General features: G+C 41.4%; 1 protein-coding gene across 1 annotated transcript in view; it reads left to right on the forward strand.

Moving 5' to 3' along the window:
• FBRSL1 (fibrosin like 1) overlaps positions 1–14,047 on the forward strand; it is a gene marked incomplete at its 5' end in the record, with an annotated part of 531,620 nt that overhangs the window by 350,327 nt on the left and 167,246 nt on the right. Inside the window, one exon of the mRNA XM_080629043.1 lies at positions 2,683–2,712. Coding sequence (XP_080485169.1) covers positions 2,683–2,712 — 30 coding nt within the window. The remainder of the gene's footprint in view (positions 1–2,682; positions 2,713–14,047) is intronic.

The following is a 14,047-nucleotide window of genomic DNA, read 5'->3' on the forward strand; positions in this document are numbered from 1 at the left end:
TAGTAATGCAAACCATCTGTAGTAGGGTTTTATACTCGTTATGTTAATTTTTGAGGTCAAATCTGGTTTCAGCAAGAAAAAGCCTGTGCTCTTTGTATTTAAATATTACAATGCTGTAAGAAATAGGAAGACAAGTATTGTTACAAAACCAGAGAGCAAGACTGAAATACTGCATTTTATTTGAATAATAAAGTTCCCCAAAATTGTTTACATTTGCTCTCAAATATTTTTAATCTCAAACTGATTAAGGGTTACAGTACTGCGGTTTTATTAAACCAGGGCTCATAGGCAAAAGTGTCTTGAGTTTTAATGATAATTTTGAATGTTTTCTGGTCAGTGTATTTCTGAATTTAATTTATTTGCGGTTTTTATTACCTCAGTGTATCATTCTTTAAGTCCCTGTAAGCATTAAAACTCGCATTGCCTAAGCGTACAATTTTAAGCAACACAGGTCTGAGTATACTAACTTAAGTTTTATGCTGTTTTGTGATAGGTGTAATTCCCCGGTAACATGCCTTAGTCTGAACTGTGCAGGTTGAATCACATTATCCAAATATCCTGCCTCTAAAATAGCAGTGTGCAGCTTGAATGAGCACCATGATTAAAATGGTGACTTAGGATACTTTAGCATAGACCAGTTTAAAGGGTAAAATAACGTGGTCTTTGTGACCCACTCAATTATGCTCGTAATCTGGGGGGATGCACAGTCCCTGCAGCACTCTGACTTGATTTGAGCCCCCCGGGTGGAGGTGAAAGGTTTCCCTTGAGTCAGCCAGCGTTTGCTGGAGCCTGTAAATAATAACAAGTGTATTGCTGTGCCTGCATCTTCCCCTGCCCCCCACCTTGGTTTTGATGAATGTGTTGCTTCGTCAGCATAAATTAGCACTGTCTTGAGCCAGCACAAATGCAGCAGGTACTGGAGCAGCCTTTGCCCATCAAACCTGCTTCAGCGTGTCTCAGTGGTGATGTTCATTTAGTCCCATTCCAGGCCCAGAGCAGAGATTTCTAATTGTTGGTGGTTACGTGGCATGGGGTTGGGAGAGTGAGCAAAAGGCTGCTGATGGTGATTTGTCAGGACTGGTATTACTGTTGGTCTGAATGTCTAATTTGAGGGCTCCACAGCCCCTGCAGAAGAGTGTCTGCCTTCCTGTCATTTCTTCCAGTTCTGCTTCTTTTTTCCCAAATGGTTACAAATACGATTAGGTCTGTGTGCGGATATAAACAGTTGGATTTCTTTGTGCAGAAACATGCTGTGGACCAGGTGGGGCAGTGTGAAATGGTTTAATTTTGAAAGAAAAAGAGTTCTGCTTAGTCAAGACTGTAGAAAACCAGGTGCCTTAAACCAAGCATTTTCCCTGCAGTTAAATAGAAATAAGGAGTTAGTTGGGAAACTGAGCAGTCTCATTGCAGAATCACCATGGGAGACCCCCTTCACTGTATCATGGTTCTTCACATGCTTGGTATGTTTCAGAGAATTTAAAAGGTTGTTTAAGTGCTTGGGGTCAATCATTTCATGTGCCAAATAGAAGAGGAGATTAAATAATCTCTCAAAAATCCGCAGAAAACTAAGAATGGAACAGCTGAAATTTCTGCTTTGTAATTTAGGATAAAAGGATGTGACAGGAACATTTCCCCTTCCTGCTCTGAGGAGCAGGATCTCAACAAAATGACCAAGCTATTCCTTCTTTTACATTCATGAAACCAAAGCATGTGCATCCTTGTGGACCATTTTCACATTTGTAGCTTGTCATTTCTAGCTTGCAGAGTCCCCTCTTGTTGAAGCAAGCGACTCAATAGGGTGCTGCCAGTTATGGAAAGCCATGCACCATCCATCCCTATCAGTGGGTGGCTGAAGGAGAAAATTCCCGTGTCCCTGCCCATGGCAGGGGGGTTGGAACTAGATGATCTTAAGGTCCTTTCCAACCCTAACTATTCTATGATTCTATGATTGGGCACAAAAGCCTTCAAAATACACTGGCTACTCCCTGTCAGTGCAAGAGACACCAAGAGATTTATTTCTGTTGCCCATTATGAATCTTTCTCAGCTCTAGCCAACAAGATGCGCCTGTCCTGATATGTTCAATGCTCAAGTTATCATTTGTGCTGTGAAAATCGAGCATTTCATTTTCAGAGGCTGTAAGAGATTACACTCCAAAACTCTTTAAGTAAACACTTCCTCCTGGGATCATGATCTCATTCAAACTAAAAAATGTATCAGAATTTATGATGTATTTTAATTACTATTCTTGTTACCACTCATTAAATTAGAAATTGATTGCCAGTTTCACAGTTTCCTTGTTAGATGACAAAGTGCTTATCAAGGTGAAGCAATGCAAAAGTGTTACTATATATTCCACAGTTTGAGATGATAAAAAGGCATGCTTTTTGTTGTGGTATTCATTACAGTCGTTACTGTAATGCATCACTGATAGTCTTTTTTGTTTAAAGTTCACTTTCCCTATCCAATTAAGAGTATTCCATATTTTTGTATAAGAAGGGAGAATCTGGCTTTGTCTGGTTTATGCTAGCAATCTAAAAGGCATTACTGCAGACATCAAAAGTGTGTTTTATCGAACTGAGAACATCATAAACAGCTATGCTAAAGATTTAAGAGGATGATGCAACAGATCCCTATACATAAAGGTGTTTATCAAAATCTTTTTTTCTCTCTCTAATCCACAGTGTGACAGCGAGAGTGATATTGACGATAAGGTAAGACTGAATTTTCTTCTCTCATGTGCTTTACTAGTTTGGAAATTCCCTCATAGTCAAAAGAAGGATGAATTTGAAAATGATATTTTTCCTCCAGTCTTCATGTCAAATTTAAATTGAATGAAAAAACATTGGATCTGGCAGTGTGTGATCTTCACTAGCTTCTGTTTACAGGAGAGGAACTCCCATTAACATAATAGTCTTTCTGGATTAGTATGTGAGTACTTGGTGAGACCCAGCTCATAATGTTTAGTGCTGTTTCAGAGGAAGTCTCCTCCCATAACTTGTCAGGAGCACGTATTTTATGTATAGTAACCTTGAAGATGTCAATTTTGTAATCAGCTTAGAAGATGGGACAACTGGTACCTGCCCTCAAAGGCAGTAAGGTAACTGTCAAGGAGTGTTTTATCATGTTGCATGCATATTTATCACAGAGCAGTGATTTCCCTGACCTGTTGGATATAGAGGTTGGTCATTGAAAGGCTGTAGTTGTGTGGTTTTCTATAGGGATTCCTTGTTTCACCTTTGCAAGGTAGAGAAGTCCCACTATGTAGCAACAGTTGCACCGTGCTTTTAAGCATCAAATGTATGAAAGACTTGAGTATCCCTTGCTGACTTCTCTTCTGGCAGATCAAACTTGGCAGTCTCAGGTTAGATCTTCATCAAACTTTTATCATATTTTGGCTATCCAGTCTCTTGCATTCATTCATGAGAAGCTGTGGCACAAAGGTTTCTACCGGATCAGCATTACAAAAGTAAAGGCTGACTTCAGAGAGCCCTCTGTCCTTGGCAGCACACTTGGCTGCAGCCGTACATACATTGGAGGTTACCGTGAGTTCAAGAGACTACACTAAAAGCTTCCTCTGGTTAAGTCTTTTTTTTTTTTTTGTTTTTGTTTTAATATTGTTCCAGTTTGGGAAGCATTAAGGTTTTTTCAGCTGCTGCTTCTAAAATCCCATCAGACACCAGATATCCCTGGAGTATGGCATAAGCTGAGTTCCGAGATGAAAGCTTGATTGAAGAGAAACACTTAAATCGTATATGTTGAGTGAAAAATACTGTGCATGTTTTGTTTTATTTTATTTTTTTTATTTTTATTTTATTTATGTATAAAGTCACTCCCTGAAACCACCCCTGCTCCCTGAGTTCTGTTTCTCACAAGGTTACATAGCAGCAGAGCTGATGGTGAGGGTGAAAAATGATTTCCTAAAAGCTTAGATACTATGGGGTTAAAACATTTCTTAGACTGCCCAATCAAAGAAAGTAAAAGCAATCACTTAGAAAACTGTTTAAAGATCTGCCAGTCAAACCCCAGATGAAGTTGTAAGTGACATGTAGTTTTATTATACAGCTATGCTATTAATGATTATCTAAATTACATTGGTAGACCCAGCTAGCGGCATTACATCTGAGACTGACGTTTGTTAGATTACGTTTGACTTCACCTTGTAGAGAAGAAATTGAAATCTGAACAACATTGATTAGCTTTCAGAATGTGGGATCTGAGGTTACCTTCAGAGGAAGCTGCATTGTGTTTGGCTGGTACCTTACTGTCCTTTACAGCAATGAAAGGCTATTACAGTGTTCCTTACCATTAATATGGCATTTCTTTACATATCTATAACTGTAATTTGACCTTCTAGGCTCACATATTTCCCAGCTACCTTCTCCTTAAGGAGACTCCACCTTAATAATAACATTTATTTTCTCCGTAAGGAGAGCAGGACGAGATCATCTTTCTCTCTGTTTCCTGATCTGTAGAGACATGGGACATGTCATTGGTTCTGTTTAACAGGTCTCTGGAATTAGGTAGGGTTGCTTTTCCTGTCAGCAAAAACATGCGCACATGCGTGTAAGCTCACCAAGGCTGAAGTTAAGAGACTTCAAGCCTTTCATGGGGATAATGTAAATGCAACATTGCCTTCCAGTTGGGGAACACAAGGGCAACCTGGCTCCTTCCACTGGAAGGACATTCAGTATTTGTCTAAAACTTAACCTGGCTGATGCAAAAGGAGCTATAAAAGTATTGGTGTGAATGTCCCGAGGGATTACCTGAGTGCTTTTTCCCACTTCCATGTGTTGGCAAAATGTATCTTGTAATAATGTTCTCTGGCTATTACAGCCAGATGGGTTATTCAGCCCTGGTCTAGCCCAGCATCAGGCTTCCCGAATGACATGTAGGGTTGGCTTCATTTCACAGCACTGTGGAACAACCTTGCTTTCCTGCATGGTCAGCAAGAAGCATCTTTCTCTAGGTACACCTACACACTGGCACTAATGAAGGGCAGGGCAGGAATTACTAATGTACTTCTGATTTGCATAACATTTTTTGTTAGTCATGAACAGCGGATCACTGTCGTCTGTTTGTAACTCATGAGGAAAGCAGACAAAAAAAGAAGTTCATGTGCAAGTACAAATTGAGTCAGTGAAGCAAAACTGAAATTTTCTACCTCCTACTTCTCTCTCTATACTATACGACCAATTATCCACTATTCATTTAGTTCATTCCTATACAGGCTATTGGAGTTCTTGATGTTTTAAAACATAGAGTAAAATTAAGGCTTTACCTTCACTGCATTGAAAAATATACACACACTCATGATGGTTTTGGTTTTTAACTTGTGCAGTGTTGTGCAGGACTCCAGGGGAGAAAAGTAATTGAGCAAGTCAGTTGTGCGTAGGGTCTGTCCAAATTGAGGAGCCGTTACTTCAGTGCAAGGCGGAGTTTCACAGCAGATTGTGAGGGCATTTCCAACCAGTGTGCTGCTGGTTTTAATAATCAGAGAAGAGCAGCTCAAGGCTGGGGACTTGTCCATCCCATCTACTTTCTGAGAGCTGTCTCTGGCCAAGTATAGCCTTTCACTTCTGCATCACTGCTGAAATCTCAAAGGAAGTAAGTGGGATGATACGTTCTCACACCTATCATTCTGTCACCACGCGCTTCTCCAACTGTTTGAGATACCAAACTAATAAAGTGAGCTGTCCAGCCGTTTAACCAAGCGAGAAACTTAGCAAGTCATGCGTTCCCAGAAATGGAAATGCAAATCCTGTTTCCTTTACTGTATATTCATTGAACGACGTCAGTTTGGACTCTGCTGCTGTTAGGAGGATTGAAGAATAGTTTGTGGAAGCTGTGGAAATGATACTGTGCTTTTTGTGAGGGAGGAGGGAGAGAAAGGGAGTTAGTCTGGTAATCGTATTACACTGTCTCTGCACTGTGCGATAGCTGTGATGTGAGGCTCACGGTCCATAAACATTGTTACTGAAAATATATACTTCCTTTAATAGCAACAACAGCATTAACAGATAGCAATTACCCTTCATTTTCAGGAACTATAAAGTCTCCATTAATTCAAGATTTATGTAGTTATAGCATTTAGCACAGGAATAACACCACAGAGAATTGGTTTATACACATGTAATGAGAGAGCTTATGGCATACTTTAGTGAACATTAACATAATAGAGTAATATAAACCATCAACAGTTCCACTTATTGTCTCTTACCTGCTTTAGCATCACTGTGAAAAGTGGCTAGCAGCTTGGTAATGTGCCCTGTTAAATGGTGTTCTGCAGAAAGCCGAAAGTCAACTTGTGTAAAACAAGGGAATGAGTAATCTCTGCTCGTTACTCCAAAATGTTGCTCTCATTTCTTTAATAACAGTGTTCAAGATTGCATTGGAGAAAAAAGTCTGTTGCTTTCTTTAAAAGTAATTCAGTGTTCATGTTCCTTCAGTCTTGGACTTCTGTCTGCTGTGTGCCGGATTGTGGGTTGTCAGCTTAATTACATGGCCCCGCTGTGTGAGTCTCCAAATCAGGGGTTAGATATCAGGCATTCCTTCATTTATGTGCTGCTAAGTGAGATGTACAAAAAATGATGCTGTATTTCTGAGTTGAATCAGTGTTTTCTGTATATTTGTTCTGTAGTTTATGGGAGTTTTTTAGCTATATCCAAGATGGAAGAAAAAAGTTTTGAAGTTGGGTGTCTAAAACAGTATTATCCCACTACTTTCTGCACCAGCACAGTGAGTTTATTAGGCTCTGCTTGCAGCTGTGTGAATTCAGCCTTGCTATGCTGTCGTTTGCTGTGCTAATTTCTGAGTCCCAGTAGGTGCCTGGAAGCTTGCAGCACTGCATGAGCAGTAGAGATTTAGCCCTTAATACCTAGGAGAGCATAGTAGGGCTGTGATCGCTCCACCACAGACTGGGTTCCCCTGCTGCTGCGTGGAGGTGCTTATTTGAAAGTTTAACAAGGGAGAGATCAAGTCAGACTAGTGAGAGATGAGAGTTTACATCCATACTGTCAGTGTTGGGAAGCAGAGGTAAGCTGTGAAAAAGTCAGAACATGGAGAATGATAGTTTGCAATTTGAGAAGTGGGAAGCTGCGTAGGGAGCAAAGCCATGGACTAGGAAAATGATCTTGCAGCAGCTTTTTCCTTGGCGCAAGGACAACAGTTACATCTGCCATCACCATAGGAGAGGATAAAATGGTAAATGGAGGGTGGAGTAGTGAAAGCTTGACCAAGAACTCAGTTGTATGCATGAACAGAGGATGCTCATTCTGTCATAAGGAAAGAGGATATACGGGACTTAAACATAGGTTGGATGTCAAGATGTTGGGAGTGGTGTGAGTCAAAGAGAGTGCTGAGAACTATGGGCTTGAGTGAGAGGTGGAAGTGATAAGAGTGGAAGCAATGAGGAGAGTAAACTGTGTGGAAGATGTGGGGGATGAAATTATCACTTCTGTTTCAGCTGTGTTAACCTTGAAAGGGTGTTTACAAGCCCACAGGAAAACTCATAGTTTAGGCAGCAGGAGAAGGGGATGTAATAATGAAGAGAAATACAGGAGTCGCTGTAGTAGCAGCGGTCACTCTGTGTATGTGTTTGTGTAGGAGATTACCCAGAAATAATATAAAGCCGCATGACACCAGATGAAAAAGCTCAAGGAAGACGGTCTTAACAGTGCTCAGAATTACAGCAGCGGTTGCAGAGGCAGGAACAGAGGAGACAGGAGCTGCTGAAGCCCAGAGAGGAAAGAGCTGTGTCGTATAGCTGGTGAGATCCAGAGAAGGGGATTATGAAAGACTTTGGAGGTTGAGATGCAATTCAGTGGGAGAGAGAAAGCCAAACTGCACAGTGTCTGTTCCCAAAGATCCTACATCAAATCCAAATTTCCATGTGTTTTGTTGCATCTTTACACTCCTGCTTTCATGGCCTCATTTGTCAATGCACCAGTACAACATCAGTGTGTTGTTTCATGATGCTGGAATAAGCCTTCAGTCCCTGGACCCCGCAGTGCCACTCATTTGAAGTCCATGTGGGCCATTATTGCTGGAGGCTTCTTTGTCCCTGTGCCTCATATTTTATCCTAGTGATGGAAAAAGTGGGTTCCATCTGTCTGTCGTTTCTGTGAGGCTGAAAGTTTAGTTCCCACCTCAGGTAATCTGCTGTTTGCTATTTTTGAAGCCTACCCAAGCCAAGGTCCACAAATTGGTTTTGTTCATCTTTAGATTGTCCCTTTCTCTGAGAAATGAAACTTGGTACTTTTCCAGCAATCCCAATTCTTACTAGTTGCAGCAGAAGGGAAAGATCAAACATGGAATTGAACTGTGGGCTTTCACATGGCAGTATTTGCACTTCTGTTAGCATTACTCTTCAATCTATGACAGTTTTCAGCTGTGACTAACAACAAGAAGCCTCCATTTGCCGGTTACTTCCCAGCTGGGTTTTCAGACAGTATTTAAGTGGTCCTTTAACCATAGTATGCTCTTGCTTATGGAGAGCAACGCTGAATGGAGTTGCAGAAGCATGTGCCTGGGCTGTGTTTCAGGCTTAGCAGCATGCAGTAGTATACCATATACACGTGTGCATGCACATAGATGCACAGAATTTGTGTTTTGTCTAAGGTTTAATCCTTACAGACTAAAACCCAAGTGATAGGGAGTGAGAATCAGTGAGAAATCTGACTCCCATATAATAATAACTGGGTAGAGGTGGTTAGTTCTCTTAATGGAAGAAAGTTCGACAGGTGAGCTGCATGTTGTTATTAAACAGATCTGCTTTTTAAACAACATGAAAATATTGAATTTAGAATAACCTTGTAGCCCTTGAAACATTCGGGTGCTATAAACAGGCAAACATGATGTTGTTGGCAGTACAGGAGGACAAAAATTCATTACTCAGTAATTTTCTTTTATGTCATCATTCTCCATGAGCAGTTTTACCAGGGAAATTGAATCCTGCAAGCCCACTGAACACCCAGTTCACTCAGTTGCTCTTTAGGAAATGCCAGAGGGGGAAGAGGCTTGGCATTCCCTCAGCTTCCATTGTTGCACCCACCATGTGCATGGAGCAGATGCAAAGGTTCCCACTGAGACCTGGGGCAACTGAGTTAGGCCCTGTAAGCCCTTCCAGAGGGAAAGGAGCCCTCCAAGTTGTCCTTCCCAAGAAAAGAGTCTGCAACCCCAGGAAAAGTATTAGTAATAATGGCCTTTCTTGATCTTTTTATTTGAGTCAAGCAAGAATGCAATAGAACAGATTAGACTCAAAGATTCAGCACCAATGTTCTCCCCTCCTACTGAGATTTAGTTTTTCTTTTATGCAGACAAACCCTCAGATTTTAAGTACGTTAGTCTGTATGTGACAAGCTGAGTCATCACAGGCTGTGGTGTCCATATTCATTCTTGAAAATGTAGGGAAAAAAATTCAGAGCAAGCAATGAGAAGAGCCTTCTAGTTTGCTGACAAAACTCCATCATTAACTCACATAAAAGGACTGAAGAGATCTTATGGAGAGGTCTTGGGCAAGACAGGATAATACCAGTTCTGTCGCTGGCAGTCACAATGTCCCTGTTTGCTTTCTCTATTATTTAACCTCTCCCTACTCCAGTTCATGAGCCTTTTCTTATCTTACCATGGACCTTCTGAAGAAACTTTTAAGATCTGAGGCAATAGGGAAGAGAGCAGTCTTGTACAGCTTCTGCCCACATCAGTTGTAATGTAGTCATAAATCTGAAGGGCTACCTGTGCAATGGCAGTAACTCCTTGGAAGATGATCAGATAGAACAGGCGGGTGATGGGAATTGGCAGTTGAGTTAAGCAATTCCATTAATTACATTGAATGATTTAATTAACTATGAAGATGCCAAGAAGATGGGAATTTTGGAGAACACATACTCCAATAGCTGCAATTGCAGGCCCTCATTTAGCTTGCAAAGTTTCTCATCACTGTATTCCAAAATTGTTTTACCAGGTTAAATAAAACAGAAAAGCATAGTATTCAGCGCTGTGTGTTCTATGCAGGCATAAAGGATACAACTCGAGGATGGCCCAAGAATCAGCTTTGGGTTTTGTAGCATTCCAACAGTTCTTGCTTCTGGGTCCAATTTGCAGTAAAACCCAGACTAGGTTTTACTGCGGGAATTTTCCAGATATGCATGAGGCAGCAACAACATTTGAATCAGTAGTAAAGACTGGAAGTAATGTCTGCCTGACCTTGCTTGGGAATTCACCCTTATCCAAAGCATCATGATTGAAATGGGTATTCCTTTGCCTAAGTGAGTCTCCTAACACTTATCAGCTGCTGTTTTCACTTATCAGCTGCTTATCAACTGCTGCTTTTGTCTACAAAATCAGTAAGGGGCTTGCCATGGCACCCTGAGTCAAGGGAGAAGTTTCAGGTGGTGCTGCCCAGCCTTTGCTGTACACCCTCTGGGGACAGAGTTCCCCAGAGCCAGAGTCCTGGCTTTACACATGCACAAACCAAGTGAGGTACTTCTCAAACAGAGAAAACTCAAAGCGAGAGAGATCGAAATAACTGTGTAAATAAGTCTCCCTCTGCTCCCTGCAGGGTCACCCCTTGGTTCTAGTGCTGGCTGTGGTACAGACACACTGGCTCCATGCACTTCTTCCCCAGCAGCAAGCAAAAGTCTTTGTCTTTCATTCACCCGTGAACCTTCAGCTCTGGATCTGCCCAGGGTTGAGCCAGGCATTTTCCATGGTGTAGGCTGGCTTCCTCCCATCTCTCCCACTCCCTGCATAAAGACAAGATGATGAGTCTGGGCAGGATGAGTGCAGGTTAAAGCAAAGATAGACTCTGTGGTTTGGGCTCTGTGGTACACACCATTGCACTCTCCCATCAGCACTGTGTCCAGAGTGTCATTAGCATCAGCAGTTCTGCTTGATCCTATCCACTGATGCCCAGTCTTCCACTCTTCGATGGGTCAGATTGAAGCATCTCACACACACACACACACAAAAGCCTTTGGTTTCCAAAGCATACAGCCCGACCTACAGCCTCTATTTCCTTGGCCTTTCACACACCTGTGTCAAAATGAGTTGGAGATCTTTGCCTAAATCTGTGGCAGCAGCTGACTTAATTTGTGGTTTACTACTCCTGACAGTTTATTGGGGAAGCAAAGCGCGCCTTCATCTCCAATAATAAACAGCCCACCCGCCGACACTTTGACAGACTTAATGGTTTTTTTATACAAAAATGGACAGACTTAATGTTTTGACTGTAGCGATCATCTGTCCTGATCTCCTTAATGAAATTAGATTAAGTGCACCTGGGAAAATGCTGAGACGGCACATTGCCTTCATCACCTTCCTTAATTTAAAACCAATTTGCGGGGAAAATATCCTCTGAAGCTGAGGGAGGCAGAGAGAAGGGGGAGGGAAGGGGATTTTAAAATCTATCTGGATAGCTACTGGCAGTTTTAATTCCTTTCCCTGCTGGCAATGTGAAATATTAACAGCCTTAAGAACTGAGAGTTTAAAGACTTACTAACCTTTCTGCCTTTCTTAGGGGAAAAGAAACAAAACAGAATCTTTACCATCAAGACCACATACAGGGACAAAGTCCGGGACATGCTGGGGCTCGGTGGTGGGGCTGGGCAGGGAAGATCTGGCTGAAATATGGGAATTTCTTCTTCCAAGATCTAGATCATGTTTTCCTAAAATGCATTGTAACCACTAGCTGTTGGTGACACTTGCTGTCTGCTGGTACCTTGATAATGATTAAGTTGTGCAGAAAACCAGTAATTTGACCACGTAGCTGTGAAATCAGCTGCATTAGGTACAATCTAAAGTAACCTGAAATTGATTACAAATGTTCCTTGGGCTCATTCTGAAGACAGCAAGAAACATGGCTTTTTAATTAAAAAGAAAATGTTGCAAATAATAACCATAACTTGTTTTTCCATGAAGGATGGTTCCTGTTCACTCACTCTGAGCCCACTGATGAAAAACACACTAATGCTTAGCTTAAGGTCTTCCACCTGTGGGGGTGGTGAGAAAGCAGAGTAATCTCTGGTAGGCTGGAAAGTCTCTTTATAGCAGAGTTTTAAATGTTTGCAGCCTTTGTCACTTGGATTGTTGTAGTCCGGGCTCAGTAGTGCAGTTGATTTATCCATCTCCTGTCTCAGATTTCAGTGTTGCTGGAACAGTAGTACTCATAGTAGAGATGGGCAGTTTCTGCTGCTTGGAGATGCTTTTCTTCGTTTGCTTAGAGTCAGTTTTGCTCTTAGTGAAAGCTTTCATAGCCCAGGTTCTGCAGAGATGTCCCCCTTGTGTCTGGCCACTGTCAGGAACACCTGGAACCAACACTGAAGAGGTAAAACAGTGTTCTAGAAATGTGTTGCAGCAGGCATGGGTTTTGTCATGGTACTCAGTGCACACTCACTCATACTCCTTCAGCTATGAGCAGTCACCACTAAGAACATGAGTCCTGGTAACTTTTGAAGAAAGTATCATTCAGAATCACCACGTTGAAAGTCCCAGTTAAATTATATTTATTGGTGAAGAAGGGGCCCTATTTTCAAAAGTACCCCTCACCCTAATCTAAGTTAGCAGTATCTGTGGATGCTCAGTGCATCCCAAAGTGTGCTCAGCCATCTTCATCCACTTGACTGGTCCTGTCACTGGGACTCCTTATTGTAAGTGGGAGTTTGCATGAGTAGCCCGATTGCTGTCAATGAATAATTTAAATGATTTAAGCCTCAGACGTGCTGCTTAATAGTGAGAGAAATCAGCCCCATATGTCCTTGTCCATAAATACTAGAAGATAGGGACAAGTCACCTTTAAATGAGATTCATGTATTTTTAAATGGAATCATGATAAGTGTTTTAAAGGTAATCAAGCTTGTGTAGCTATCCTGAATATTATAAATATAAAAGAACATTAGCCTAAAATTGAAAAGGATCCCATTTATATATAAACTGAGTTAAGGGTATCGTAGTGAGGATAAAACTGCAGAGTAACCTTTGATAACCAACAATGATTTCAAAGTGTCTGTTCTTTTTATTAATCTCCACAAAGGTGGCTGAAGTGACCAGTGTGTTTTACATGTCACTGTCTATTATGGACACTCATATCCTGATTACTGAGTGACTGCAGTCACTTTCCCCCTCTGTGAATCCTTAGATAACCTCACCCTACCAGGAGAAGGTGAAGTTTAAGTAGAATTTCTTGTATTGTGGTTATTCAGCTTGTCACCATAAAAAGACATTGTATATCCCACCAAAAAGGTCTCCCTCCCATCCTTGTCCATTTTTAGTCTCCACCTTTTTGTGAAATGTTTCTCTTCCTGCTTTTCCAGATCTTGCACCTTGCTACTTTTTCCCATCTCTCTTTTTATCTGATTGCATCACTTGCACCTCCTCTGCTTTGCCCATGCTACGGCCTCTGGGCTGTGAGCCCACAAGCTCTCATGGGTGGTTTTCTCCAGGAGATAGGCTGTCTACAAGGACTAAGCTGTAGTTTCTTCCCTACAAAGCCTACCAAATGTTACACATAAGGTAGTGTGCATGAAGTGGTAGTTTGTATTTACTGCAAACATTACATTTAAGATCTGTAAGACAGAGAGTGTGTCCTCCTATGAAGGAGATGACCTAGCATTTCATGATCATTCCCGGAGTACAGATAGCACACAGAAGTTATTTGTGAGGATGTTTTATCCAAAATCTGTTAGGAGATTGAATAAACACCATTATCAGTATTTTCCACTGAAGAAACAGGCTCAGATAAAGTGTGACTTACCTGTGGTCCTGCAGTGAATCAGTCAGAAGTGTTGCAGGACATAAATTCTTGGTTGTCTTGTGCAACTCTGTGCTCTAACCCCTCTCCATGCAGGTCTAGATGGCAGATTGTGCTGTCTCAGCCAACACTAGCCATTGGATGTTTGTCTTCTACACCCTGTCTCCACTGGTGATAGACAGTTCCTGAAAAAAATAATTACCTTTAGCTGAAATGGAATATGTTTTAGTTTTGCTTTGTTAAGAAGTCATAAGGCTTTATGTGTTACATTGGGAATCTTATTCTGAGGCTTTGGAGCCTGT

This window comes from Psittacula echo, assembly GCF_963264785.1.
Source record: "Psittacula echo genome assembly, chromosome: 13".
Taxonomy (NCBI): domain Eukaryota; kingdom Metazoa; phylum Chordata; class Aves; order Psittaciformes; family Psittacidae; genus Psittacula; species Psittacula echo.